General features: G+C 42.0%; 1 protein-coding gene across 4 annotated transcripts in view; it reads left to right on the top strand.

Annotated features, from left to right (window-relative positions):
• WDR19 (WD repeat domain 19) overlaps nt 1–27,781 on the top strand; it is a 126,316-nt gene that overhangs the window by 24,552 nt on the left and 73,983 nt on the right. For all 4 annotated transcript variants that reach the window (XM_037897930.2, XM_043544506.1, XM_037897929.2 and 1 more), the window contains exons 7-15: nt 4,572–4,652; nt 5,902–6,014; nt 11,039–11,212; nt 16,551–16,621; nt 18,954–19,126; nt 19,217–19,331; nt 20,176–20,282; nt 20,768–20,890; nt 27,257–27,406. In XM_037897930.2, coding sequence (XP_037753858.1) covers nt 4,572–4,652; nt 5,902–6,014; nt 11,039–11,212; nt 16,551–16,621; nt 18,954–19,126; nt 19,217–19,331; nt 20,176–20,282; nt 20,768–20,890; nt 27,257–27,406 — 1,107 coding nt within the window. The remainder of the gene's footprint in view (nt 1–4,571; nt 4,653–5,901; nt 6,015–11,038; nt 11,213–16,550; nt 16,622–18,953; nt 19,127–19,216; nt 19,332–20,175; nt 20,283–20,767; nt 20,891–27,256; nt 27,407–27,781) is intronic.

The raw sequence follows: 27,781 nt of genomic DNA, 5'->3' as shown, positions 1-27,781 counted from the left end.
TTCTTTTTGTTTTTAATACATTTTACCTTTTTTAAGAACAGGATTGGGTTTTTGTGTCCCTAAGAGGCTTGTTCATATGTTGTTTAATTAGCTGGTGGCAACAGCTGATTTCCTTTGTTTTTTTCCTCAGCTCTTCCCTGGAGAGGGGGAGGGGGTGAAAGAGCGTGAGGGTACCCCACAGGAAGGAATTCCTAAGTGTTCCTTCCTGGGTTCTCAAAAGGGGGTGGGGGGCAGCTTGCACTTGGGTGGTGGCAACATCTACCCATTGAAGGTCAGAGAGAAGCTGTGACCTTGGGAGTTTAATACCAGCCTGGAGTGGCCAGTATTAATTTTTAAAATCCTTGTGGGCCCCCACCTTCTGCACTCGAAGTGCCAGAGTGGGGGATCAGACTTGACACCTCCCAATTTACAAAGTCATATTTAGATAATACTGCCTGCCGATTCGAAGTGCACATTTGTAACAATGAGGTTGAACAAATTTTTCTTTCCATCAAATTTAACCACTCAGACTCTTTGGCGTGGTCTACACTAAAGAGTTAGGTCGACCCAGCTACATCGCTCAAGAGTCTGAAAAATCCATACCCCTGAGCAACATCGTTAAGTCGACCTAACCCTCAGTGTAGAAAGCGCTAGGTCAATGGAAGAATTTTTCCGTTGACATAGGTAGTACCTCTAGTGGATGTGGATAACCTATGTTGATGGGAGAACCATCCCTTGACTGCCCTGCCCCAGCCCCATGGCTGCCGGGCTTGTGGTCATACAACCTGAGCTCTGAGCTTCGCGCCCAGCCCAGGCACTGGGGATAGGTGGCTGCTGGCAGGGCAGACTTGCTCCCACCCACTCTGGAAACCAAGGCTGTGAGAACAGAGCAACCCCTAGGGCCGTGATCCCCAAACTTTACTTCATGCCCCCCTTACCGCTATCCGTGCTCCTCCCCACAGAGCCGGGAGCGGGGGACGTGGTGCCGGGAAAGGGGGATGGGCTGGCTTAATGGGGAGCCCCTGCTGCTGCCGAGGGGATGCTGCATGTGCGGCTTCTGCTCCCCTACCCCATTCACCTATCCTCTTCCCTTCCCCTGCCTTATCCCAGCCCCTTCCTTCCCCACTGCCCCTTCCCTCATATCCTCCACTGCCCGTCCCCCTTGCCCTGCCTCCCCTGCCACATAAGGCACCCTGCACATGTAGAATGGAAAGCTGACCGGCACAAAGACCCAGAAAGCAGCGTCCAGCTGCAGAGGCACTGTCAGCAGGAGAAACAGCTCCATACCACCCCTCTGTTCCCCACCTGGGCCTCTCTTGGGGGAGGTGTCAATGCCCCCCCTGGCTCTGCGCCCTGGGCGGCTGTCCTTCTCACCCCACCCTAGTTACAGCCCTGAAGAGCCTGCTCCAACTAGCTTTGTCATGAAGCAATAAAGTTTTGGCAATTTTGCATCAGGGAAAACATCACTCCCACAGCTGCTCACATTCCGGGTGTTCAGAATCACTTGACCAATTACCTCAGCAAAAATCACAAATGGTCTCTGAAGGGCAGTATGCCAAGGTCCATCTTCAGAGACTGGGGCGTTCTGACTCTTGATTGCTTTGCAACAAAAGACAAGAAGTGCTGTCAATTTTGCTCTCAAGCAGGTCTCTTTAATAGACACCTTCTATCTGAATTGGTGATTGGTGTTGAGGTATGTCTCCCCCCACAATCCCACTCATTCCACATGTTGTTCTCAAACTGAAGTTGGATCAAGCCAAACTGATCCTCATTGCACCAGCGTGGCCAAGACAACGTTGGTTCTCTGACCTTCTCAATCTACCTATTTGACCTTCCAGTTCTTTTTTCCTCTATCCTGACCTACTGATTCGACACCACAGTCAAATTTGGCATCCGGTGCTGAGCAGTCTGCACCTCATGGTGTGGATGCTGCATGGTTAGATGAGGAGGAAGCACTTCAGCAACTTCTGCTTAGTAGTAAAAAACCATCCTCTAGGGCTGCCTATTTGGCCAAGTGGAAAAGTTTTTTGGTTTGGTCACTAGCCCGGGGAATTCAGCCAAGGCAAGCCTATATTCAGGACGTTTTTGCATTACCTGTTACATTCTCTGGTCTCTCTCTCAGCTTATTGAGTGTCCATTTAGCGGCAAACTTGGTGTTCCATCCTCCGATCCAAGGAAAGTCAATTTTCTCAAACTTCATGGTAGTGAGATTTCTAAGAGGAGATGTCAATTTCTTTCCACCTGTGAAAGAGGAGGTTTCTTTGTCGGACCTTAGTACTGTATTGGCTGCACTCACAGGATCTCCGTTTGAGCCCATAGCAACCTGTTCTCTGTTGCTTCTTTGCCAAAAGATGGCCTTTCTTTTGCCGCAAGGAGAGCGAGTGAACTGCAGGTCTTGATGGCAGAGCCTCTATATAGGCAATTTTTCAAAGACAAACTGACTCTGCAGCTGCATCCAAGATTTTTGTCTTAAGGTGGTTTACTGTTTTACCTTCATCAAACAATATACTTACCTGTATTCTTTCTAAGATGGACTCAAATACAGATGAACAGCACCTTTATACATTGGATGTGAGACCTTGCTTAGCATTTTATCTGTAAGGGATTAAAGAATTTTATCATCTCAGCTTTTTGTCTCCTGTGGGAATCAGATGGAGGAGGTCAGTTGGTTTCCACATGGATGATTTCCAGAAGGATTACTTCCTGCATTACAGCAGCATATGAGGTAGCTCAGATGCACCTCCACAGACACTGGTAACTCATTCAACAAGGGCCCAAGCATCTTCTGTTGTTCTCAGTAATGGTTCTGTATGTTTTCAGTGCTGCTGTCTAGTCTTCTGTGCGTATTTTTATAAGACACTATGCTATTTTGACTGCATCTCAATCTGATGCCACTTTGGAAAGGCAGTCGTCCAGTTGCTATTTAACTACAGCCCAACCCCAAGCCCTACCTCCTTCAGTTACTGCTTGTGAATCACATGAGTGGAATATACATCTGCAGTCATTCGAAGATGAAAAACAGTTACCTATCTGTACTGTATCTCTTGTGCTTTGAGATGTTAGTGCAGACACGTATTTCACAACCCACTTTCTGTCCACTCTGCATTGGCGTCTCAAATCTTGATACTCAGTGTAAAGGAACTAAGGAGGGGTCAGGGTGGTGGTACCTTTAAATAGCTATGGGAGTGGCTAAGAGGGGCCCGATGGGCACTGCTAAGCAAAGTTCTCCAGCTTCAGTGCAATGGGTGTGTGCACACCTGAGTGGAATACATGGCTGCACCTTTTACAGTACAGATAAGTAGCTGTTTTTTCTTTAGCTGGACCCTAGTCTGGGGAGAGTTCAAATGAATCTATGTTTTGGCTGTATTTTATATATAGTAAATGGCTTTGGAATTCATATGGGAGCAACACTATATAAATACAACAAGAATCTCCTTTTGGGTGGGTAGACGGCTGCTTGTTTCATCTCATCCACTTTTGTCTCTATTGTTGGCCCTGTCTTCTTTTCTCACTATGTTCTTTTGCTGCATGACCTCATTTGGTCATGCCACTTCAGTTACTACCCTGTCTACAAAACGACATGAAGATCTACCTGTTCATCTCTATTTAGACTTGCATCTCTAACTGCCTTTTAGACATCTAAACCTGGATGTTCGCTGGCAATTCAAGCTCAGCATGATCAAAACGGAGTCTTTCTTTCTTTCTTTCTTTCTTTCTTTCTTTCTTTCTTTCTTTCTTTCTTTCTTTCTTTCTTTCTTTCTTTCTTTCTTTCTTTCTTTCTTTCTTTCTTTCTTTCTTTCTTTCTTTCTTTCTTTCTTTCTTTCTTTCTTTCTTTCTTTCTTTCTTTCTTTCTTTCTTTCTTTTCTTTCTTTCTTTCTTTCTTTCTTTCTTTCTTTCTTTCTTTCTTTCTTTCTTTCTTTCTTTCTTTCTTTCTTTCTTTCTTTCTTCTTTCTTTCTTCTTTCTTTCTTTCTTTCTTTCTTTCTTTCTTTCTTTCTTTCTTCTTTCTTTCTTTCTTTCTTTCTTTCTTTCTTCTTTCTTTTCTTTCTTTCTTTCTTTCTTTCTTTCTTTCTTTCTTTCTTTCTTTCTTTCTTTCTTTCTTTCTTTCTTTCTTTCTTTCTTTCTTTCTTTCTTTCTTTTCTTTCTTTCTTTCTTTCTTTCTTTCTTTCTTTCTTTCTTTCTTTCTTTCTTTCTTTCTTTCTTTCTTTCTTTCTTTCTTTCTTTCTTTCTTTCTTTCTTTCTTTCTTTCTTTCTTTCTTTCTTTCTTTCTTTTCTTTCTTTCTTTCTTTCTTTCTTTCTTTCTTTCTTTCTTTCTTTCTTTCTTTCTTTCTTTCTTTCTTTCTTTCTTTCTTTCTTTCTTTCTTTCTTTCTTTCTTTCTTTCTTTCTTTCTTTCTTTCTTTCTTTCTTTCTTTCTTGTTGGAGTTGTGAATAAAGGGAGAATAGTGGAATTGTTTTAATATTTATGTATTTATATTGCACTAACACCCAAAATATTCTAGATAGGAAAAGTGTCCTCTTACCTTATCTGTACACTGCTTGACATGCAGTGCTACATGAATAAATAATATCTGAATCTGGACTTCCTTCTTGCAGACTTCAGTGAGATCGGATCCCAGTGATATGCAGTTCTCAGTGATGAAGACTGATGAAAGAATATCAGCTAGGGAAAGCACAGTAAGCAGACCAATGCACAACACCATTAAGCGCATCTCAGTTGTTCTGAATGTAAACAGAAAGCCTTACCTGTGTCTGCCACTTTAGCATACAGTATTATGTAAAAGGTTCAGACGGTGTTATCTGAAAAGGAAGAATTAATTTGATTAAAATAAACAAACTATACGACAAACTAAAGTTGCTGTGGTATCTTTAGAAGAAGAGCTTAAAGTAATAGTAATTCTTAAACATTTCAGACATTTAACTCTTACGATGATTAGTGGTACTCACATTTAAGAACCAAATGCTTTAAGAGGTTATGACCAGAGATCGGCTGAGGCCAAATCTTTGGATACACACACACATTCAGACTTTGGGGAAACTCAAATTTCTTGTTATCAGCTATTACAGGTTTTTTGGGTTTGCACTGGGGCTTGTTTTTTCCCCAAATATGTTGAGAGACAGGGTTTTGTGGGGAGTGGGGATTTATTGGTATTTTAATACTCCTAAAATAGGCGTTAGCATGAATAGCGCTTCACTTTTAGACTGAGGGCAAACAGAGAATGATCTAAATTAAGAGAGAAAATAGCCTTTTTGTTTAATATTCTTGTCAATCCAAGCAAACACAAAGCATGAGACATAAAACAAGTTCTCCCTTTTTTTCTTGTTATAGGTATTCTAGTAATAAGCCTCTGCTTTATGATGATCTCCTCCCCTCCCTATTTTACCCTGTATTGAGCTAGCTTCTTCTTTGTCTGATAGTAATGCTACTTACTTGGTCACCAGGGAATGCAAAAAGAGAGCATTGAAAACAGCCTTTCTTCCCCTAGAGACAAAATCCATCATCTCTGGGGATTTCCTCAAATAAGAAGCATTTATCTAGCTAGATATTAAATTGTATGTCTTCATAATTTTAAGGAAATCATTTTAAAATTACTTGAATAACTTTTAAGGAAATTTCATTACCTTATTAAATATTTTTATGTTTAGAAATGTTATCTGTTTAGAAGCTTCGTTTATATGATTGCACTGTCAGTGATTAACATTAGCCACTAGAGTTACGATACGGTTTCCTTGCACTCTATGGATGACAATTCTCTGCATCCCAAAAAACACAATATCCTTTGATTTTATGTTATAACTTGACCAATGAAACTAGTCCTTGAACTGAATTCTGAAGGATAAAAGCTTTTCTTTTAGTAAAAACAGTAGTGTTTTTATTTTAAAATGGTGTTCTCACTGGGTATGTTTTCACTTTGTCAATTGGCAGGTAAGCGTGGTGGTTGGCAAGAAAACATTGTTTCTTTTTAATTTGAATGATCCTGATAACCCAATTGATCTGGAATTCCAGCAGCGCTATGGCAACATTGTAACCTATAGATGGTGAGTAAGCACTAACTTCTTAATATCGCAAGAAAAAGCTGAGGTTTTTATCTTTCTAATGCTGTTTATTTTCATTTCTGATATTTATCCCACTATCACATCAGGATTTTTTTGGCTACACAATAGGCCTTTTAATACAATATTCCTTTTAGACTAAAGCAGTGGTTCCCAAACTGTGGGGTGCGCCCCTCTAGGGGAATATGGAGGAGTGTTCAGGGAGTGCATGGTGGGGCTCAGGTCAGTTCCCACAGAGGGCGGGGAGGGAGCACCACCCAACCCCACTTTATCCCCAGCCCAGCTCTGGCCCCAGCTGCAGCTCCACCCCAATCCCAGTTCCAGCCGCAGGTCTGCTCTGGCCCCAGCCACCGCTCCTCTATGTCCCCTACTCCACCCCCAGCCCAGTTCTGCCCTCATTCGCTCTCCACCCCCAGGCCAGCTCCTCCCTCATCCCCAGTTCTGCCCCCGACTCCACCTTCATCCCAAGAGCCAACTGCAGTAATGGAGGGGGGGCACGGACAGATTCCATTACTGATAAGAGGGGGCACGACAGGAAAAATTTGGTCACCACTGGACTGAAGGAATCTGCAATTTACTCTCCCCTTTACTGAAAATTCTGTTATTTAAAAAGCAGTGATGTCCAAATGAAACAGTAGAGATGTAGTTCCACACTTAGTAATGATATGGTTGCTGAAATTAGTGAGTGGTTTCTGTTTGGAGGAGAAGTTGGTGACAGAGAGTCAGGGTACATTCTTGGTATAATCTGTTTTATTTACAAAAATATACACACCCATGGCTGGCTTTGAGCTGACTTGAGCTCACAGGACTCGGACTGTGAAACTGTAAAATTAGACGTTCAGGCTCAGGCTGGAGCCCAGGGTCTGTGACTTCCCCCACAACTCAGCCCCAAGTCAGCTGATACAGGCCAGCTGCAGGTGTTTGATTGCTGTTTAGACATACCAATAAAACCCCTTCAACAACTCTCTGGATGAGTAACCAGCTTGTATGCTGCCTTTCAGTAAAGAGTTTCTCTTATCTTAATGACCATTTACAGTTTTCCATTTTTGACGAATTGGGGCTCTGTACAATTTATGAATTCTAGTTAATGTGAAGTTATATTATGAAAAACTGCTGTATGTATGTAAAAATGCCTGGATGTATGTGGATCCACCATTGCTGACAGATATCAGATACACACCAGACAGGTACAATGGGGTGATGGCTCAGGACTCAACGACCCTGTTCAGATGCAAACACCTGGGAATGATGAGTGATCTCAAGCCTTGGAAATCCAGTTTATTTTACCCCTCTGAAGGAGGGGGAAAGGTAGGAGCAGCAATAGAAACTTACCAGGAGTAGAACAAAGGCACCCAGGTGACCAGGAGGAGTTTAAATAAGGGAACATACAGGGGCAGTGAGCTAGATAGGAAGAAGCAGCATGAGGCAGGAGAGAGCAAGGTCACCTAGCAAGTAGCAGCCTCATAGGGCAGGAGGGTCCTGCTCACTTTTTAGAGCCCAGAAGTCCCCAAGCACTCTGGACAGCCCAAAGAATTCCCTGGAGTAGTGAGAAAACTGAGGCAGGGACATAGAATCATGGAAATGTGGGGCTGGAAGGGACCTCAGGAGGTCATCTTGTCCAGCCTCCTCTGCTGAGGCAGGACAAAATAAACCTAGACCATCCCTGACAAATGTTAATCTGTTCTTAAAAGCTTTGAATGATGGAGATTTCACAGCCTCCCTTGGAAGCCTATAATCCTTATAGTTAGATAAAGTTTTTCCTAATATCTAACCTAAATCACCCTTGCTGCAGATTAAGCCCATTACTTCTTGTCCTACCTTCACTAGACATGGAGAACAATTGATCACCATCCTTTTATAACAGCCCTTGAGATAATTGAAGATTGTTATCAGATCTCCCCCTCAGTTTTGTTTTCTCAAGACTAAATATACCCAGTCTTTTTTAAAATCTTTCCTCATAGTCAGGTTTTCTAAACCTTTTATCATTTTTGTTCCTGTTCTCTGGACTATCCCCAGTTTGTCCACATCTTTTATTTAAGTTTATCACCTAAAACTGTACACACTACTCCAGCTGAGACCTCATCAGAGTAGAGTGGGACAGTTTACCTCCAGTGTCTTACATACAACACTCCTGTCAATACACCCTAAATGATATTAGCCTTTTTTTGAAATTTTATCCCATTAAGAACATAACAATCATACTGGGTCAGACCACTGGTCCATTTAGCCCCGTATCCTTTCTTCTGACAGTGGCCAATGCCAGATGCTTCAGAGGGAGTAAATAGAACAGGGCAATTTCAAGTGATCCAGTTCCAGCTTCCTGCAGTTGGAGGTTAGGGACACCCGGATCATGGGGTTGCGTCCCTGACCATCTTGGCTAATAGCCATTGTTGGACCTATCCTCCATGAACTTATCAAATTCTTTTTTGAACCAAGTTATACCTTCAAACATTCCATGGCAATAAGTTCCACAGGTTGACTATGCATTGTGTGAAGAAGTGTTTTATTTTAAACTTGCTGCCTATTAATTTCATAGTGACCCCTAGTTCTTGTGTTATGTGAAGGGTTAAATTACACTTCCTTATTCATGATTTTATAGATCTCTATCATACTCCCTCCTTTTTAATCTCTTTTTTAAGCTGAAGAGTGCCATTCTTTCTAATCTCTTCTCATATGAAAGCTGTTCCATACCCCTAATCATTTTTGTTGCCCTTTTCTGTTCCTTTTCCAATTCTGATATATCTTTCTTGAGATGGAGCGACCAGAACTGTGTGCGATATTCAAGGTGTGGGTGTACCAGCAATTTATGTAGTGGTATCTTGATATTTTCTGTTTTATTATCTATCCCTCTCCTAATAGTTCCTGACATTCTGTTAGCGTTTTTGACTGCTGCCTCATTATTGAGCGGCTGTTTTCAAGGAACTATCCACATTGACTCCAGGATCTCTTTCTTGAGTGGTAATAGCTAATGTAGATCCCATCATTTTGTATGTTTGGGTTATTTTTTCCACTGTGCATCAACATTAAATCTTCATCTGCCATTTTGTTGCCCAGTCACCCAGGTTGGTGAGATCCTTTTGTATCTCTTCACAGTCAGCTTTGGACTTAACCATTTTGAATAATTTTGTATCATCTGCAAACTTTGCCACCTCACTGTTTACCCCCTTTTCCAGATCATTAATGAAAAAGTTGAACAGCACAGGTCCCTGTACCGACCCTTAGGGGACCCCTTCTTTTACATCTCTCTGTTGTGAAAACTGACCATTTATTCCTATTCTGCGTTTCCTATTTTTCAGCCAACTACTGATCCACAAGAGGACCTTCCTTCTTATTCCATGACGCTTCGTTTGCTTAGAGCCTTTGATTTGGGACCTTGTCAAAAGCTTTTTGAAAGTCCAAGTACTCTATATCAAGGGTTCTTAAACTGGGGGTCGGGACCCCTCAGGGGTCACGAGATTCTTACATGGGGGTTTGCAAGCTGTCAGCCTCCACCCCAAACCCTGCTTTGCCTCCAGCATTTATAAAGGTGTTAAATATATAAAAAGTGTTTTTAATTTATAAGGAGGGGTCAGACTCAGAGACTTTCTATGTGAAAGGGGTCACTAGTACAAAAGTTTGAGAACCACTGCTCTATATCAACTGGATCACCCTTGTCCACGTGCTTGTTAACACCCTCAAAAAATTTTAGTAGATTGGTGAGGCATGATTTCCCTTTACAAAAGCCATGTTGACACTTCCTCAACATATTGTGTTTATCAGAGGAGTGAAGTTCTGGAATAGCCTTCAAAAGGAAGCAGTGGGGGCAAAAGACCTATCTGGCTTCAAGATTAAACTCGATAAGTTTATGTTGGAGATGGTATGATGGGATAACATGATTTTGGCAATTAATTGATCTTTAACTATTCATGGTAAATAGGCCCAGTGGCCTGTGATGGGATGTTAGATGTGGTGGATCTGAATTACTACAGAGAATTCTTTCCTGGGTATCTGGCTGGTGAATCTTGCCCACATGCTCAGGGTTCAGCTGATCGCCATATTTGGGGTCGGGAAGGAATTTTCCTCCAGGGCAGATTGGAAGAGGCCCTGGGGGTTTTTCGCCTTCCTCTGTAGCATGGGGCACGGGTCACTTGCTGGAGGATTCTCTTCACCTTGAAGTCTTTAAACCGTGATTTTGAGGACTTCCATAGCTCAGACATAGGTGAGAGGTTTGTTGCAGGAGTGGGTGGGTGAGATTTGGTGGCCTGCATTGTGCAGGAGGTCAGACTAGATGATCATAATGGTCCCTTCTGACCTTAATATCTATGATTCTATCTATGAATCTATGTGTTTGTTGATTCATATTCAATTTGTGACCCACTATAACCCCCCAGATCCTTTCAGCACTGCTACTGCCTAGCCAATTATCCCATCTTGTTGATTTCAGACCAATTCTCCAATTTGTGAAGTTCATTTTGAATTCTAATCCTGTCCTCTAAGTGCTAGCAACCCCTCCCTGGTTGGTGTCATCTGCAGATTTTGTAAGCATATTCTCCACTCCCTTATCCAAGTCATTAATGAAAATATTGACTAGTACCAGACCCAGCAGGGCTGGCCTTAGGGTTGGGTGGACTGGGCAACAGCCCAGGGATGCCGTTTTAAGGGGGTGTCTCCGGAGCTGGGTGCCTTTCCTTCCCCCACAGTTCTGCTCTGCTGCTGTCTGCATCCACTGCTGTTCCTGCCCTACTCCCCTTCCCTGCCTTGGAGCTGCCCCTAGCCAAGCTGCTCCCAGGAGCCTTCTATCTGCTGTTTTCCAACAGTGAGGACCTCAGTGAGGCGAGGAGACCTAGACACAGGTCCCACCAACAAATATTTTTTTATCTGCTGTAGGAAGACTCAGTGCATTTCTCTTTCTTTCTTCAGCAATCTGACTTTCATCCTGCTCAGGAGTTTTTTCTCATATTGTGTTACTGTCTATGCAGCCAGGCTGCCCAGCCATCTCTCTCTCTCTTTAAATGTTGATTTTGCTGTAGGTATGGTGATGGCTACATCATGATTGGCTTCTCACGTGGGTGCTTTGTTGTTATTTCTACACACATTCGTGAGATTGGTCAAGAGATTTTTCAAGCTCGCAATCATAAGGATAACCTAACCAGCATTGCAATATCACAATCACTAAACAAAGCTGCATCATGTGGAGACAACTGGTAAGTGATCATATTTGTTTATAAAATGTCTGAAATAGCAAGTGTCTTAAAGCAAACACTATTATTTATTTTCTTCATTGTTCTGACTTTTGATATCTTGTTTCTTTTTGCTTTTTTTTTTAATCTTTCTTTTTCTGGTTGGCTAATGTGATACTTGAATACAAAAGTTTTAGTGACATACTTTCATTACTGTGTGCTACAGATTAGATACAGAATTCCTGTTAGTAGTACTAGGAATTATTCATCTAATCCACTTCATGTGCTATTGAGAAAATTTAACCCATTTATGGGATACTAAGGGTTGATCTGCACACCGTTTTTGTAACAGTATAACGGTATATCTGTTTGGAAACCAACATAGTTAAAAGTGTGGATGCAATTATCCAGTATAAAGGTGTTTATAACAGTATACCTGAATTTACAGGAACAAGCTATATTGCTGTAAGGACTGTTATATCAACTGTATAACTGGGCCCACACAAAGGGGGAGGTTGCACTATTTTTACTGTCTATTTTAAAACAAATATAGTAGTACAAACACTGTGTGTAGACAGTCCATCCGTTTGCTTGATGTCTAAAATTTGACTCCTTTAGAACAAGGTAAAGTGCATGCATCCTGCTCTGAAGCTAAGCAAACTTTGGCTTGGGCAAACCACTACCTGGAACAGTTTCCAAAGGCTGGGTCCCTCCACTGAGAGACCATGCTACCATCCTTGAAGAGTTTTATCTCAGAAATAGACAAGAAGATAATCTCAATTTCTATGATGAGTATAATGTGAGAGTTGGATTTTCACACTGTGAACAACCAGACAGATTAATTGTTTGCATGTCTTTTATTATATATTTGTACAGCGCCTAGCACAACGGAGTCCTGATTATTCATATTTATTATTTGTACTACAGTAGCACCTAAAGACCCTGACCCAAAGTTCTGGGTTGCATTATGTTTGGCATTGGACGGACGGACCCCAAAATGGTGGCCCCTTCTGGATGGAGTTTAGATTCTAACTAAGCTAATGATGGTTGGGGCCTCAGCAATGGCTACTGTAAAGCAAATAATAAAACTAGACCTGCCATCCAGGTGGCACAAGGATATCAGTCTTTGGCAGAGAGTGCTTCCTTGATCAATGTATTGAAACCAGAGTGGTAATGCATGCCATTCACATTATGCAAGAATTGAAGGGCACAGTAATTGGAATCCAAAGAGACAGCACTATTGCATCAACCACCAGAGGGTATAAAGAGCTGAATACTAAGCTCTTAAGTCTTTCAACTTTAGATCACTAGTTTAAATCCATCCCACTTTCATATTCAGTTGTTTCCACATGGTGATTATTCAGTAGCTTAATGAAAATGAGTCCAGTCTCTAGTAGGTGAGGGTCTGACTCACCAAAACCACCACCACATTTGTTACTAATCGGAACCCCTTACCCTCAGCAGAAAGGCCAGGGTTTGAATGGATATGGAGACTGAATGGGATCCCCCTCATTCTTCTTTGAGTGCCTGTCCATATATATTCCACTGTTGATACATATACATCCCAGGCACTCAAGATTGGAGTGTTTTGGCCAGCAGTGTCCATTGGGGCTGCACAGATGCTGTGAGTGTCATTATGCTCACATACTAAAGGCATTATGGGTTTTGCAGGCCTCAGTGCCACTCAGTTCATCATTGCCCATATCTGTGAGATATAGCTCCCTAGTGTCTTAACACAATTTTCAACAACTTTTTGTGGATTGTTGTCTATATTAGTGTTAGTTAGGATAGTTTGTCTGTTGGCAAGGCTTGGTAGTTTACTTCCTTGTTTTCTTTTCATTTTCTCTTTTATCAGGAGCTTCTTCCTAATATTAAGGCTTAGGTCTCATCTGAAGTTGCCTGGCTTTATGTATTGCTCCTCTCTGTATTGTGAGGTGCCATTATAAGTTAATGATGGATATCCCAGATGCGTTTTTTGGATGGAGAGGGTCATATCCCTGATAAATGCAAGTCCTTTTTCTAAAAGGACTTGAAGGCAAGAGAGGCACACCTTAAGCTGTTTGTATTTGAATGCTCTATGCAGCCTGCCTCTGATCCAGGGTGGGGAGAGCCCCCTTTTCCCCAGGCAGGTTTGATTTCAGTCCAACCCGTATGAGTTCCAATTACACTAGTTTGTGGGCCCCATCTTCTAAGACTGTCCCAACTATGGATGTGGGTAGGACTGAAAAGGTCAGAACCTTGGAGAAAAAGGAGCATCACTCCTTTGGGAAGAGCAGGGGCAGATCCCTGCTGGGAATTCCTAGTAAAAAGAGGTCCAAGTTCCCTTTCCACTCCCAATCTAAAGAGACTCCTTTGTCTGAGTTGAGTACCTCTGGAACTCTGAGGGAGTAAGTTACCAAAACTCTGGCACCGTCTCAGGAATCAAAACTAGCTGCCTCTGAGACCAGAGCATCAGGGGCTACTTCAAAACCAAGTGCTCCGCCATCAACTGTTGCAGCACCAACCCTTTTTGATACCGGTCTCTTTGGTACTGTTTCCTTCAACAATGAGTACTTCAGCACTGGACATGTCAGCACAATCCACCTTGGTGCTATCCATCGCCGCACTGAGATTACGGCACCACCTTTCTCCATAGTGAAGAAGCATGCTGTATCAAAGGATATTCATGTCCTGATGAGCCAGAATCTCCATTGCTCTACACAGAGCTAAATTTCCTCACCAGAATGAGTGGTGGTCATTCAGTGCAGACTGGGTGGTCTGCTCAGTGCGGGTTAACATTGCAACGTAGCACACTAGCTTCAGCAGCCTCCCCCTTAGATGTAGAGTGCTCTTGCTTCTCATCAAATTTCCAGCACAGCAGAGAGGGATCCCCTACATATTCACCAAGGACCCCCTCATTTGATCCTTATGCCTCTGAAAGAGAGTCAAGGGCTTTATTCATGGCTATATCATATAGGGGGTATGGGAATAGACATATGCCCTGGTCCCCTTCTCCCTGGCCCCCAGGACCTTTTCCATGTAACATTCCATTATGGCCCTGTTAGAACTCCTGAGGTCTTCATCATATGAGACACCACCCTTCTGCACCACCATCCAGAGTATAACCTCCTTTCCTGCACCTCCCCAGGGACCTAGGATTTCTCAGCTTGCAGTCCATGATGTTTGTAGGACCTTTTTTGGAAAGGTCCAGATCTTTCAGAGTTTCTACAAGATAGCATTTGCTGACAGAATGAAGGGTTAAGTGGTATAAGCTTGGAGTATCCAAATGGATGTCGGGCTGTATCAGGGTCTGTAATGAGCTAGCTAGTTTATATCCTCCTGCTGAGATTAGGGCTCTTTCTACAGGGCCCAGGCAGCCTCTGCAGCTTCTTTGCAAACTATACCCATTCCAGACATCTTCAGGGCAGCTACTTGGGGTTCAGTTCATACTTATACAGTTCATACTTCCATTCCCTTGTGGAAGCATTGAAATCTGATGCTTCTTTTGGAGAACAGTGCTGCAATCTTTAAGTATACTCCAAGCACCGACTTCCTTACATTAGGTTACTGCTTGTGAGCCACCAAAAGTGGAATATATGTAGACAAGCACTCGAAGAAAGAAAAGTTACTTACAGTAAATGGCGTTCTTTGACATATGTTGTCCATATATATTCTACAACCCTCCCTCCTTCCCTGCTACTGTGGAATCCTATAACACTTAGAGTCTGTGGTGGCAAAGGAACTAAGTGGCAGTTGGGCACACACTGCCCATTATGCCCTCAGTCCTGGAGCATGTGGACACTTAGGGAACATGTGTGGCCCCAGAAGATACAGCTGGCAAAAAGATCCAATCTCAACCACATGGGGTACATGCTCACCAAGAGTAGAATATATATGGACAGTACATCTTGAAGGATTCCAGTTACTGTAAAGTAATTTACTTAGGGATAATCCCTTCAGAATAGGGTTGAGGCAAGTGATGCAGCAGGGTAGGAAAGTTCCACAGTGCAGTAGCAGCACAAAGACTTCATGCTCCTGTGTTCTGAATCTAGCAACTTTTAACTGATGTTAGTGTTTGTGGTCCAGGGACCAGTTGCTTAGGTCCATGATTCAGTGTTAGCCCGTCAGGTGCTTCTATGTGTGTGCATGAGTGTATCATGACAGAGCCACATGAGAAAGGGTAGTGTTATTTTTCCCATCCTTAAAGTCCTGAATGGAAAACTCCTCTTCCGCTTCTCAATATTTTTGTCCCATGAGAGGATGGATCAGTCTGTCATTCTCCCAGTGTCCAGGAAGAGCGCTCTATGATCACAATCATGCATCCATGTAAGTAACATGATGTCTGTGCAACCAGCCTCAGTATTCAGTGCAGAAACTAAAATGCATACAAGGAGTCAGACACACTTGATTTGGGAAATGATTTCAGTTTAATATTTCTCTAAATTAATTTTTACTTGGCTTCCTATATATACTAAAGTATATAACGTCTAGGTCAGAGGTGGGCAAACTATGGCCTGCGGGCCACAGGGACCATCCTGCCCGACCTCTGAGCTCCTGGCCGGGGAGGCTAGCCTCGGCCCCTCCCCTGCTGTTCCCCCTCCCCCGCAGCCTCAGTGTGCTGCGCTGCCAGCGCTCTGGCCCGCTGCTCCTGCCAGGCCATGGGGCAGCGTGGCTGGCTCCAGCATAGTAAGGGGGTGGGGAGCAGAGGGTGCTGGGGGGCACACAGGGGGCAGTTGGATGGGGCAGAGGTTCTGGGTGGGGGCGGTCGGGGAACGGGGGGGCTGGATAGGCGTGGGAGTCCCGGGAGGCCTGTCAGGGGGTGGGGGTTTGGATATGGGGTTGGGGCAGTCAGGGGACAGGGAGCAGGGGGGGTCGGATGGGTCAGGAGTTCTGGGGGCGGCAGTCGGGGACAGGGAGCGGTTGGATGGGGCAGAGGTTTGGGGGACGGTCAAGATGGGGAACGGGAGGGTTGGATAAGGGTTGGGGTCCGGTGGGGCGGTCAGGGGACAAGGAGCTGGGGGGTTGGATTGGTTCGGGGATTCTGAGGGGGGCAGTCAGGGTGCAGGAAGTGGGAGGGGGCGGATAGGGGGCGGGGGCCAGGCTGTTTGGGGAGGCACAGCCTTCCCTAGCCGGCCCTCCATATAGTTTTGCAATCCTGATGTGGCCCTTGGGCCAAAAAGTTTGCCCACCCATGGTCTAGGTTGACAGTGTCTGTTTTTCAAAAACTACATATTTGGGAAACCTAAAGCACTTGGCATTCTCCCTTTAATATTTTTTTTCTCCATAATGAGCTTCTCTCTCTTCATTAACTACTTTCAGTTCATGATGGTTAGGATGGTAGTTCTAATAAAGGTAGTGACTGTTTGTTTATATTTTGTTTTAGCATTAAGATTCATGACCTGTCAGAACTGAAAGAAATGTATGCTATAATAAACCTGGATGATGAAAATAAAGGTATGATAAAGTTTCCAAAGCTGATAGATATTTTGCTAAATCATGTAAAACAGAATTTTGTTTACATTAACATGTTTACGGGGGGGAATGTACAGAGAAGAATATTTATTGAAAAGCTGTCTAAATATAGACTATTGTTAACTCCCTCCTTTCCAATGTGTATGTATTATGAGATGGTCTATTTGCCAAACTGGGTATTTAACGTAGCTTTCAGGGGCAGAGGTTTGGTGTTTTTTTTAACAAAACACATAGATCTTGTTTTTCAAAACAGTTGATTGTCCAGTATTTTTGAATCTGTAACATAGTATGTTCAAATTACTAAAATAATAATGTGTTTTATTTTTTCCCGTTTTGCTTTTCTGAGAGGCATGTTCTTGTGCTAAGAGTATGTATATCTCTGGAGCAGGAGTCCCTCCCACTGTTACCTCCTATTTCAATATTGGATTCATTTATTATGAATTTCGATAAAATTCACTCTGAGACTAAGACCAAATTAGCGGGTTATGGTCTGTGATGATAAACTATTTCTGTTCCATTCTACATAGGTTTTTATACTTAAGTACAAACGGTGTGAAAAAATTAGGGCTGTCAAGCAATTAAAAAATTAATCGCAATTTAAAAAATTAATCGTGCGATTAATCACACTGTTAAACAATAATAGAGTCCCATTTATTTAAATATTTTTGGATGTTTTCTACATTTTCAAATATATTGATTTCAATTACAACACAATACAAAGGGTACAGTACTCATATTATTTTTGATTACAAATATTTGCACTGTAAAAAAACAAAAGAGATAGTATATTTCAATTCACCTCATACAAATACTGTAGTGCAGACTCTTTTATCATGAAAGTTGAACTTACAAATGTAGAATTATGTACAAAAAATAACTGCATTCAAAAATAAAACAATGTAAAACTTTAGAACCTACAGGTCCACTCAGTCCTACTTCAGCCAATCGCTCAGACAAACAAGTTTGGTTATAATTTGCAGGAGATAGTGCTGCTCATGTCTTGTTTACAGTGTCACCTGAAAGTGAGAACAGGCATTCGCATGGCATTGTTGTAGCCGGCATTGCAAGATATTTACGTTCCAGATGTGCTAAAGATTCATATGTCCCTTCATGCTTCAACCACTATTCCACAAGACATGCGTCCATGCTGATGACTGGTTCTGCTCGATAATGATCCAAAGCAGAGCAGACTGACACGTGTTCATTTCCATCATCTGAGTCAGATGCCACCAGCAGAAGGTTGATTTTCTTTTTTGGTGGTTTGGGTTCTGTAGTTTCCGCATCAGAATGTTGGTCCTTTAAGACATCTGAAAGCATTCTCACACCCTGTCCCTCTCAGATTTTGGAAGGCACTTCAGATTCTTAATCCTTGGGTCGAGTGCTGTATCTATCCTTACAAATCTCACATTGGTACCTTCTTTGCGTTTTGTCAAATCTGCTCTGAAAGTGTTCTTAAAATGAACATGTGCTGGGTCATCATCCAAGGCTGCTACAACATGAAATACGTGGCAGAATGTGGATAAAACAGAACAGCAGACTTACAATTCTCCCCCAAGGAGTTCAGTCACAAATTTAATTAAACACATTTTTTTAACGAGCGTCATCAGCATGGAAGCATGTCCTCTGGAATGGTGGCCAAAGCATGAAGGGGCATATCTGGCATGTAAATACCTTGCAATGCTGGCTACAAAAGTGCCATGGAAATACCTGTTCTCACGTTGTGGTGACGTTGTAAATAAGAAGAGGGAAGCATTATCTCCTGTAAATGTAAACAAACTTGTTTGTCTTAGTGATTGGCTGAACAAGAAGTAGAATTGAGTGGACTTGTAGGCTCTGAAGTTTTACATTGTTTTGTTTTTGTGTGCAGTTATGTAACAACAAAAAAATTCTACATTTGTAAGTTGCACTTTCATGACACTACTTTATATGAGGTGAATTGAAAAATACTATTTATTTTGCTTATTTTTTATAGTGCAAATATTTGTAATCAAGAATAATATACACTTTGATTTCAGTTACAAGACAGAATACAATATATATGAAAATGTAGAAAAACATCCAAAATATTTAATAAATTTCAATTGGTATTCTATTGTTTAACAGTGTGATTAAAACTGCAATTAATTGTGATTAATTTTTTTGAGTTAATTGCGTGAGTTAACTGCGATTAATCAACAGCCCTAGAAAAAATATTCTTAAGTAATGAAACTTTGACATGGTCACATTTTTTAAAAACAATAGAATTGTTTGTGGGTTTCACTGACAACCAAGTAGCTATTTTTGTTGTTGCAGTAAAAGCTTGTCAATATTTTAGGTCTAGATCACCTGGCTTGGACAGATGATGGACAGTTGTTGGCAGTGTCTACACAAAGAGGCTCACTTCACGTCTTCTTGACAAAGCTTCCAATCCTTGGAGATGCTTGCGGCACACGGATTGCGTACCTCACTTCTCTTCTTGAAGTTACTGTGGCCAATCATGTTGAAGGAGTATGCTAGCCTATTAATTTTTCACTTAATTTAGGTGAAACTTTTAAATAAGTAATAACAATGAGAAAATTTGGTATGATTTTCTCATAGGAGCTACCAATCACAGTTTCTGTTGAAGTGGAGCCAAACTTTGTTGCTGTAGGTCTTTATCATTTGGCTGTAGGAATGAATAATCGTGCTTGGTTTTATGTACTTGGAGAGAATAGTAAGTATGACTGTAGTTCTCTTATCTTAAAGTATCATATCAACCATTATCTGCAAAATATATGTCCATTTTATAAAACAGGTGTTTTGTTTAACTCTTCTAATATCCTACTTAGTGCAAGGTGTTGTTATTGTATAATCTCATGGGACACCAAAATTCAGGACTGCACATTGGATTCCCAGAATTTGGATTAGTACAAACAAGACATTGTGGAGGCAATTAGAACAAAAATTCAGGGTTCCCAGGATTGGATGAAGCCTTTTATTCTTTATGTCATCAGGTCAAACGCAGCTCATGCTGCCTGAAAGTCACTTCCAAATGAAGGTTGTTTGGCTTATGTAAAATTAGTTAATGTCTCAGTTGATATTGGCAGTCCTAACAGAGAGGCCGAGGCTAAACTATTCTCAAATTCCTAGCGGTGTTCCCTCCAGAGTTTAGATGGATTGGTGGGGCAGAGTGGAAAAGTTTGTGCTATACCTGTTTTTTTAGGCAACAGACTTAAGTCTCGGTACTTGTCAATCCAACATCTTTTATGAATAAAAAGATTACTCTAAAGGGAAAAAAGTCCAGCATAGATGGACTAACTGTATGTTAGTGAGGTTTTGTTGGGGAAAGAGGGTCCCTTTTAAGCCTTAGTAACATAAGGATGCAACTGCTGTCTCATAGTCTCCCATGTTTCTGTCAAGAGTTCCTCCTACTTCTCCACATTTTACTCCCCTGCCTATAATAATTAGATTATTATGAATTACTCAGGTAGGTAGGAAGAACACAAAATGGACCATGCACAATTTCTTTTTTTTTTTTTTTTTTTTTTTGCCCCTTCCCTTCCCCTTAAATTCTGTAGGTGTAAAAAAGCTTAAAGACATGGAGTATCTGGGGACAGTAACCAGTGTATGTCTTAATTCTGACTATGCTGCCGCACTGTTTGAGGGGAAAGTCCAGTTGCATATGGTAAGTATACAGAAGATTTTGAACTCTGAAAGGCCAGCTGAACTGAGGTGGCAATAGACTGAGGAAGAAATTGTGAGTCTTAATGATAGCAAAATTGGTCTGAGTGGAAATTAGGTGCTGAGTGGGTGAGGAGATGTAACTAACTGAGGTAGAGTTTAAAACCTTCCAAAAAAGTATTTTAGTAGCAAACATGAGAACAACAACTGAGTTACAGGTGGCTTGCAGAAGTGTACATTCTGTCTTGAAGTGGCAGTGGATGAGAAGAAAGTGCTAGCTTATGAGGTGTTTAACAAGCTTTCTTTGGAAGCTCTGTATGGGGTCTTAGGGGAGCAGCTAGTGGTTTATAAGTGGTACATACAAAAGGGCAAATCTGAGCTAGTTATAACAACTAAGGTAATGCCTTAGTGTCAGTTTCATACAGACAAAATTCATTAATATCTCACTAGTGGTGGTGATTTCAGGTTTGCTTATTCCTTATGCTTTAGATAGAAGGTGAAGGTTTGGATGCTCTGGAAGAACGAGAGACTCGACTTTTCCCAGCGGTGGATGATAAATGTCGAATCTTGTGCCATGCTCTTACTGGTGATTTCCTCATCTATGGTACAGATGTAAGTATATTACTTGTTTCAAATTCTTCTTAGATTCAATAAGTTTCTGGTTTTGATTACTTGGACTATTTCTCTTCATACAATAGGCATAAAGTGTATGGTTCTGCTATGCAATGTACCAAGACTTACTTTGTATGCAAGCTATATTTTAGGCAAACTGAGACAAAATTTTAGCCAGCTTCCTTAATTATTTAGGTCTGTGTGTGATGGAGTTGCACTGGCACATTACAATGGTTCAGTTGGTTTTGGTTGATGCTCAGCTTCGTAACTTAAGGCCAAGTCCTGCTTTCATTGAAGTCATTGGCAAAACTGCTATTGAATTTATTATTATTACACTGGTGCCCAGGGGTATCTATCAAGGATTAGGTCTCCATTGTGCTAGGAGCCTTACAGACTTGCAGGAAAAAGATAACCTAGATTATGAGGGACTATTATGTGACAACTGCATAGGAGTATCATCCACCACATTCCATCTCCTTTACAAACATAAAGGCACAGTTTCTGCCTCCAACAGCTCACAGTCTAAAAAGATACACAGAGTGGAGGGATTAACGAGTGCCCTCTGGGGCGCCTGGCATTGGTCACTGTCAGAAGACAGGATACTGGGCTAGATGGACCTTTGTTATGTTCTTATGTTACCACAGTAATGATTAGCCACATCCTAACCTATAAAATGATTTTTAGTTTGTTTGGCTTTGTTTATAAATTGTCTGTATATCTAGAGTTGCCCCTCAACCTTGCACTATTAATGAGAGAGTTTCTTGTAGACATTGCTTTAGAAGTGTGTCTTCATGATGTGTTACCCCCCAAAATCAGACTCCCTGCAGTGGCTTGCCTATATCAGTAAATCAGTTCTCAATTTGTCTGGTTTTGGTAGGTAAAAGGAGGTGAGCCACCCTAAAGGAATTGCCAAGATTTTACCAGAGGTTTTTCCCTCTGACCTGTGGAAAACTCCCCAGAACAGGCTAACTCTGTTGACCTTTGGGAGTACACAGATACAGCTATCCACTCAAAGGATTGACACTCGGGCGTAAGTTTTGAAAACAAAAATATTCTTTATTTAATGTATCAATGTTCTCTGATACAATAAATCTTAAAAGCATATATAAACAAAACAAAACACAAATTCTGTTAGCAAAAGTATACACATCAAAGTACCCAATACTGTAGTACCATCCAACTGGAAATATATTTAAGTGGTTACATTCTACATGCAGTGATCAGTCACATGTAGGATGCTGAAAGCAAGTTCTTACTTAAATATTAAAACTGTATACATAGTAACAAACATACATACACAAACATCCAACTTTATTATCTCAGGCATACAGATTCATATATCCTATTTTCTCCTTATACCACGGTCGTCATGCTTACTTTTCCGCAGTCTTCTTTCCCTCAGATCCATCAAATGGTCCTTCTGTTCTGTCATAGCTACTTCTTAGCTGCTGCTGCTGTCTTTGCTTCTCTGCTACTGACTCTGTAACCCACGCACCTCCTGGGTGTGGTGTTTTGTCCCATCTAGTGGCACCAAGGTCGCTTAGAGAGAGAGATAAAATGAGTCTGCTCTACAGCCTTAGCTAACAGCTAGTTTGCTTTTAGCTCATTCAGTAGAGGCTCATGCACTAAGCTCTAGAGGTCCCAGGTTCTATCCCTTCTGTCGACTTTACACCTCTGCGTGATTGCTTGGTTTGCCACAGCAGCTCCCTAGCCCTGTTCTTCCCTTCTTTAGTGATTTCAGCTCTCTTTCTGCTTCTTCTGACTTCTCCTGCTGACAAACTCTCTTCCTTCTGCTCTCTCATTCCAATGTCTCTGACAGTGACCAACACACACACTCAAGCATCTCAGCTTTCTGCCTTATACACATTTTTTGGCCTATTCTGATTGGTTACTTCCTCAGTCCTTCTTGTTAGCATACCTGTCCTCCATTCATCTTTAAGCCTGCTCTGATTGGTCTGTTCTTATAACCCAATCACAGCTGCTAAATGCATCTATCAATCAACGCTGGATGTGGTTGAAAACCTCTGCCATGCTCAACTGACCCCTCCCTTCAAGTTTTGTAGTGACCTTTATCTCACCCCAGCCTGCCAGTTTGCTATAGGCCAAATTGGTCCAAGACCACCATTTACTCTGGCTGTGATTACCTGTTACCACCATCTTGTTGTCCCTGGCTGTAACCACTTAAAACTGCCTTTCTTAGTTATTAAACGCTTATAACTATGAACACTTATGCATTTATATGCATCTTAACATTAGGATTCACTGTTACCACTCCAATTTTTACTAATTTAAATAAGTTTAATTTTGATTCCTCCCTGGCTTCAGCTAGTGATGGCAGGGCAATGTTCTTAATGCTGTATTCCTTACTGTAGTACGGTAGGCACTCACCGCCGTGGCGCCTCCTGCTGGTTGTCTGGGAATTAGCTCAGTTCCAGCCTTGGAGTGCCTCCTGCAGGCTGGTGTCTTTCTACCGGTGCCTGCTTCATCCTGCTCTCCACCACTTATCGCACTTCAGCCCCCGTGTTCCTCCCGGACTCCGGTGCCCCGTACCTTGGGGTGCTGCCCCTCAGCAGTGCTCCCACACTCTGGGTCTCCCCTACCCAGGGAATCCCAATCCCCTCATCCCACCTTGCCTCAGTGACCCACTGCCAGTCCTCATCTAGCCCCTTCCCTCAGGGCAAACTGCAGTCTGAAGTGGCCACTCATCAGCAAGGGAGTTTGGATCTGCTGCCTTTCCAGCCCCAGCTGCCTCCCTGCAGCCCTAGTACCTCCCCTGCCCTTTAGCAAGGCCTCATCCTGGGGACTCACCAGGCCAGAGCTCCTCAGCTCTGCCTGCCTTTCCCCAGCCCTGCTCTGCCTCAGGTACCCTGCTTGATCTCCCAGGCAACCTGGTCCTCTCTGCTCCTCAGCTGGAGCAAGAGTGTCCTCTCACTCCCTCAGTCTGCCCTTTTATCAGGGTCAGCTGGACCCTAATTGGGTGTGGCCACCCAACCAACCTCCCTTGGCTGCTTTTAACCCCTTCTGAACTGGAGTGGAGTGACTGCCCCACTATACTTACACAGAATAAAGCAGCTGAAAAATCTCTTTTATCAGAGGGATTTGAATTAAGAGAGGGTGGTGGCTTTGAGGACAAGCTCATGAAATGCATTTCATGCGTTGGGAGTGATGGGAAATGGAGTTTTGAGAAAGTTCTGAGTGGACATACAGTGTGTGAAGGCTGACATCATTGATGGAGGGTAAGGAATGGAAGAAGCACCTTTGAAAAATGAATGAATTGATAAACAGCCACACATCTTTATCTGGGCTGGCATCAGGTATATGAAAACCAAAGGATGTGTAGGCACAACCCACAACTTCCTCACAATTTTTAATGTAAGTTTTTGAACAGAAGTCTAGAAACTAGAATAACCAAGATGATCAGGCAGAGAGATGAGAGAAATTACAAGCAGTAGAAAGAAAAATTGTCTGGCAGTTGTATGAATTGTTTTCTTTAGAAGATTATTCTGGACTCATCAAGAATGAGTAGATTTGGATTTTTGTCCACTGGTATTTTTTAATGTATGTACTATACTCTTGCTGTGTGGCTGTAGCTCATCATCATAATAGCAGATGTTGTGCATCTGGGGTTAAACTTCATTTCAGACTAGCAGCAGCACAGAGATGATATACTTGTCTTCCAAGAAGAAGTCTTAACCATATAACTAACTAGAACTCATATGGAACGGGTCCCATATGAGGAGAGATTAAAGAGGCTAGGACTTTTCAGCTTGGAAAAGAGGAGACTAAGGGGGGGATATGATAGAGGTATATAGAATCATGAGTGGTGTAGAGAAGGTAAATAAGGAAAAGTTTATTTACTTGTTCCCATAATATAAGAACTGGGGGCCACCAAATAGAATTAATGGGCAGCAGGTTTAAAACAATTTAAAGGAAGTTCTTCTTCACACAGCGCACAGTCAACCTGTGAAACTCCTTGCCTGAGGAGGTTGTGAAGGCTAGGACTATAACAGGGTTTAAAAGAGAACTGGATAAATTCATGGAGGTTCAGTCCATTAATGGCTGTTAGCCAGGATGGGTAAGGAATGGTATCCCTACCCTATGTTTGTCAGAGGGTGGAGATGGATGACAGGAGAGAGATGACTTGATCATTACCTGTTAGGTTCACTCCCTATGGGACACCTGTTATTGGCCACTGTCGTTAGACAGGATACTGGGCTGGATGGACCTTTGGTCTGACCCAGTATGGCCATTCTTATGTTCTCATGTAGAATATGCACTCTTTCAGAAACCTTTTTTTTTTTTTCTTTCCTCAAATCTTACCTGCTGGTTCAAAAACCCTGGCGTCAACCACAGTTGGAATTTTTGCAAGACTGTAGACAAGATTTAAGACAGTAAAACTACAACATGTCTCTCTGAGTCAAGTTGTTTCTGACATTTATATAATTTCCCTTTAAAACATCATGCGCAGTTGTTAGTGCATTTTAAAACTGTCAGAAGAGCTTCTGTACCTTTATTTTATAGTAGTGATATTATTTCCACTGTAAACCATAAAGTAAATAATTTTCTTGTTCAATTTATCAAAGAAAAAGTTTTGAAAATGTACAACCTTTTGGCCAGTTAATGGTTCAGTAGAACATTCTGTTGCCCTGTAAAAGACCTTTGGGTGAGATGTTAGAGCTTCAGTATCCCATGGGCTCAAACCTTCGATATGATGATCACTTTCTGTGGGGTTCTGAATACCTTCCACTGCTACTGATCTCAATGGAAGTTCAGGGTACAAAGTACTTCAAAGGATTGAGCCCTTAATTACTCTACATAAGATGATATGCGGGGTTTCCAAAGGAAAGGTAGCATTTCAGTCTCCAACACCATCATTGGCTTAGTAACATAGCTAAAAAGCTCATTAGTGATTTTTGCAATTAATTATTGGGCTTTTTGGTTATTTCATTTTTTTAAATTATTTTTTCTAAGATGTTACTGATTTAATGTAAGATACTGAATTCACAGCTGAACAATGGGGTGTGTAAGAGTTTTACAATTGGCTATTTTGTGTGATTTTTAAAATATCTTCTGCACATATAAGAGGAAAATGGAAAGAATCCCTAAAACATTTCTCCATATTAAAATATAGCATTAATTAAATAACTAATTCACTTTTTTTCTAAGGTAGGTACACAGATTTTAAGAGCATCACGCTTGCTATATGGAGACAGAGACAAATTTGATAGCTCTGGATACTACATGCTAAGCCCTTTTCTCTAGAGCAGCTTTTCTCAAACTGTGGGTTGGGACCCCAGGGTGGGTCAGGACCCTGTTTTAAAGGGGTTGCATGGGCTGGCGTTAGACTTGCTGGGGCTGAAGGCAAAATCTGAGCTCCCCCCACCAGGGCTGAAGTCCTCAAGCTTCGGCACCCGCTAGGATGGCAGGGCTTGGGCTTTGGCCCCCCAGCCTGGGGTGCTGGGGCTCGGGCTTCGATCCTCTTTCCTGGGATCATGTAGTAATTTTTGTTGTCAGAGGGGGGTCACGGTGCAATGAAGTTTGAGAAACCCTGCTCTAGAGAGCCATCCAATTCTCTCTGCTTCCAGAACCGTATAGAATGTAGCAGACCTTCGTCTGCAGACCATGGGCACAGGGAAATCTCTCATTTTTTCTCCAGCACTTTTCTAAACCCATATTCCACTTCTAGATGGTTTTTAATCCATTTGGCTCAGAATTCTAAATATTTGAGAGGGGGATAAATTTCTTTGAGCTGATTTTGCAGCTTTCCCTTGCTACAGCGCTGCGTCGGGGAAGGGTGGGGGGGAGAATGCTCAGCCAAGGGACCAGAGATAAAGTGTTTTTTCTGCTCCTCTGTTCTACCAGAGTATATTGAAGAGTACTTTTGCCTCTTTGGCAACCAGGAGAACACATTCACACAGGAATCAAGGTTGCCTCAAAAAATGCCCTAGATTCTCCTGTCGTCCCCCCCAAAGCAGCTTCCAATGCGGAAAAGAAGGCCTAAGACACTGCAAATGCTCTTCCTTAAATACTCCTTACGCTTAGCACTCCAAGATAGACAAACCAAAATGGAGTAACATTAGAGTGACTCCATCAAAAAGAATTACCTCAACATTGTTTATATTATACACTGGACCCTTGCTAGAACGCGTGTCTATATAGCGCAAATTCGCATATAACGTGGTTGCGGCCATGGATCCCAAATTTAATTACTTTAATTGCAATTCATTTTAACGTAGTCCCGCTATAATGCGGTCCCTGCGTTCACGCTGTACCGCGCGTGGATCCCAAATTCCATGTTCTAGCGAGGGTCCGGTGTAGTTACTTGTGTAGTACCAGTATTCTGATTGTTCTATTATTTATTATTAGACAGGTGTTATTCAATATTTCTACATTGAAGACTGGCAATACGTGAATGAATATCGGCATCCTGTCAGTGTGAGAAAAATCTTTCCAGACCCCAATGGAACCAGATTGGTTTTCATTGATGACAAAAGTGATGGCTTTGTGTATTACCCAGTAAGTCAATTCAGGACATTCATTCCACTTTACTTACAAGCAGAGTTCTCTGTAAGTTATTTCTAGTCATGGTGTGTTTTATCACAGCATAAAGAAACATGTGCCAATTGGACTGATTTGCCACCCAAAAAAAAAGTGAGGTGGCAGAGGGAATAGCCTAGTGATAATATAGGGACATAGAATCTCCACACCAGATCAGACCAAGCTTGCCCGTGGAAAAAATTTCTTCTTAACCCCAGGCAGTTGGTTTACGTACTGTTTATAATTACTTTATCTTATCTAATGTTACTGTGTATTTTCTCATTATCCATATTAATGTCTCATTTTTAAGCCTGTTATGCTCTTGGACTCAACATCTGAAGCAGAGAGTTCCAT

The sequence above is a fragment of the Chelonia mydas genome, chromosome 4 (assembly GCF_015237465.2).
Source record: "Chelonia mydas isolate rCheMyd1 chromosome 4, rCheMyd1.pri.v2, whole genome shotgun sequence".
Classification (NCBI taxonomy): domain Eukaryota; kingdom Metazoa; phylum Chordata; order Testudines; family Cheloniidae; genus Chelonia; species Chelonia mydas.
This window is presented reverse-complemented; position numbering and strand designations above follow the sequence as displayed.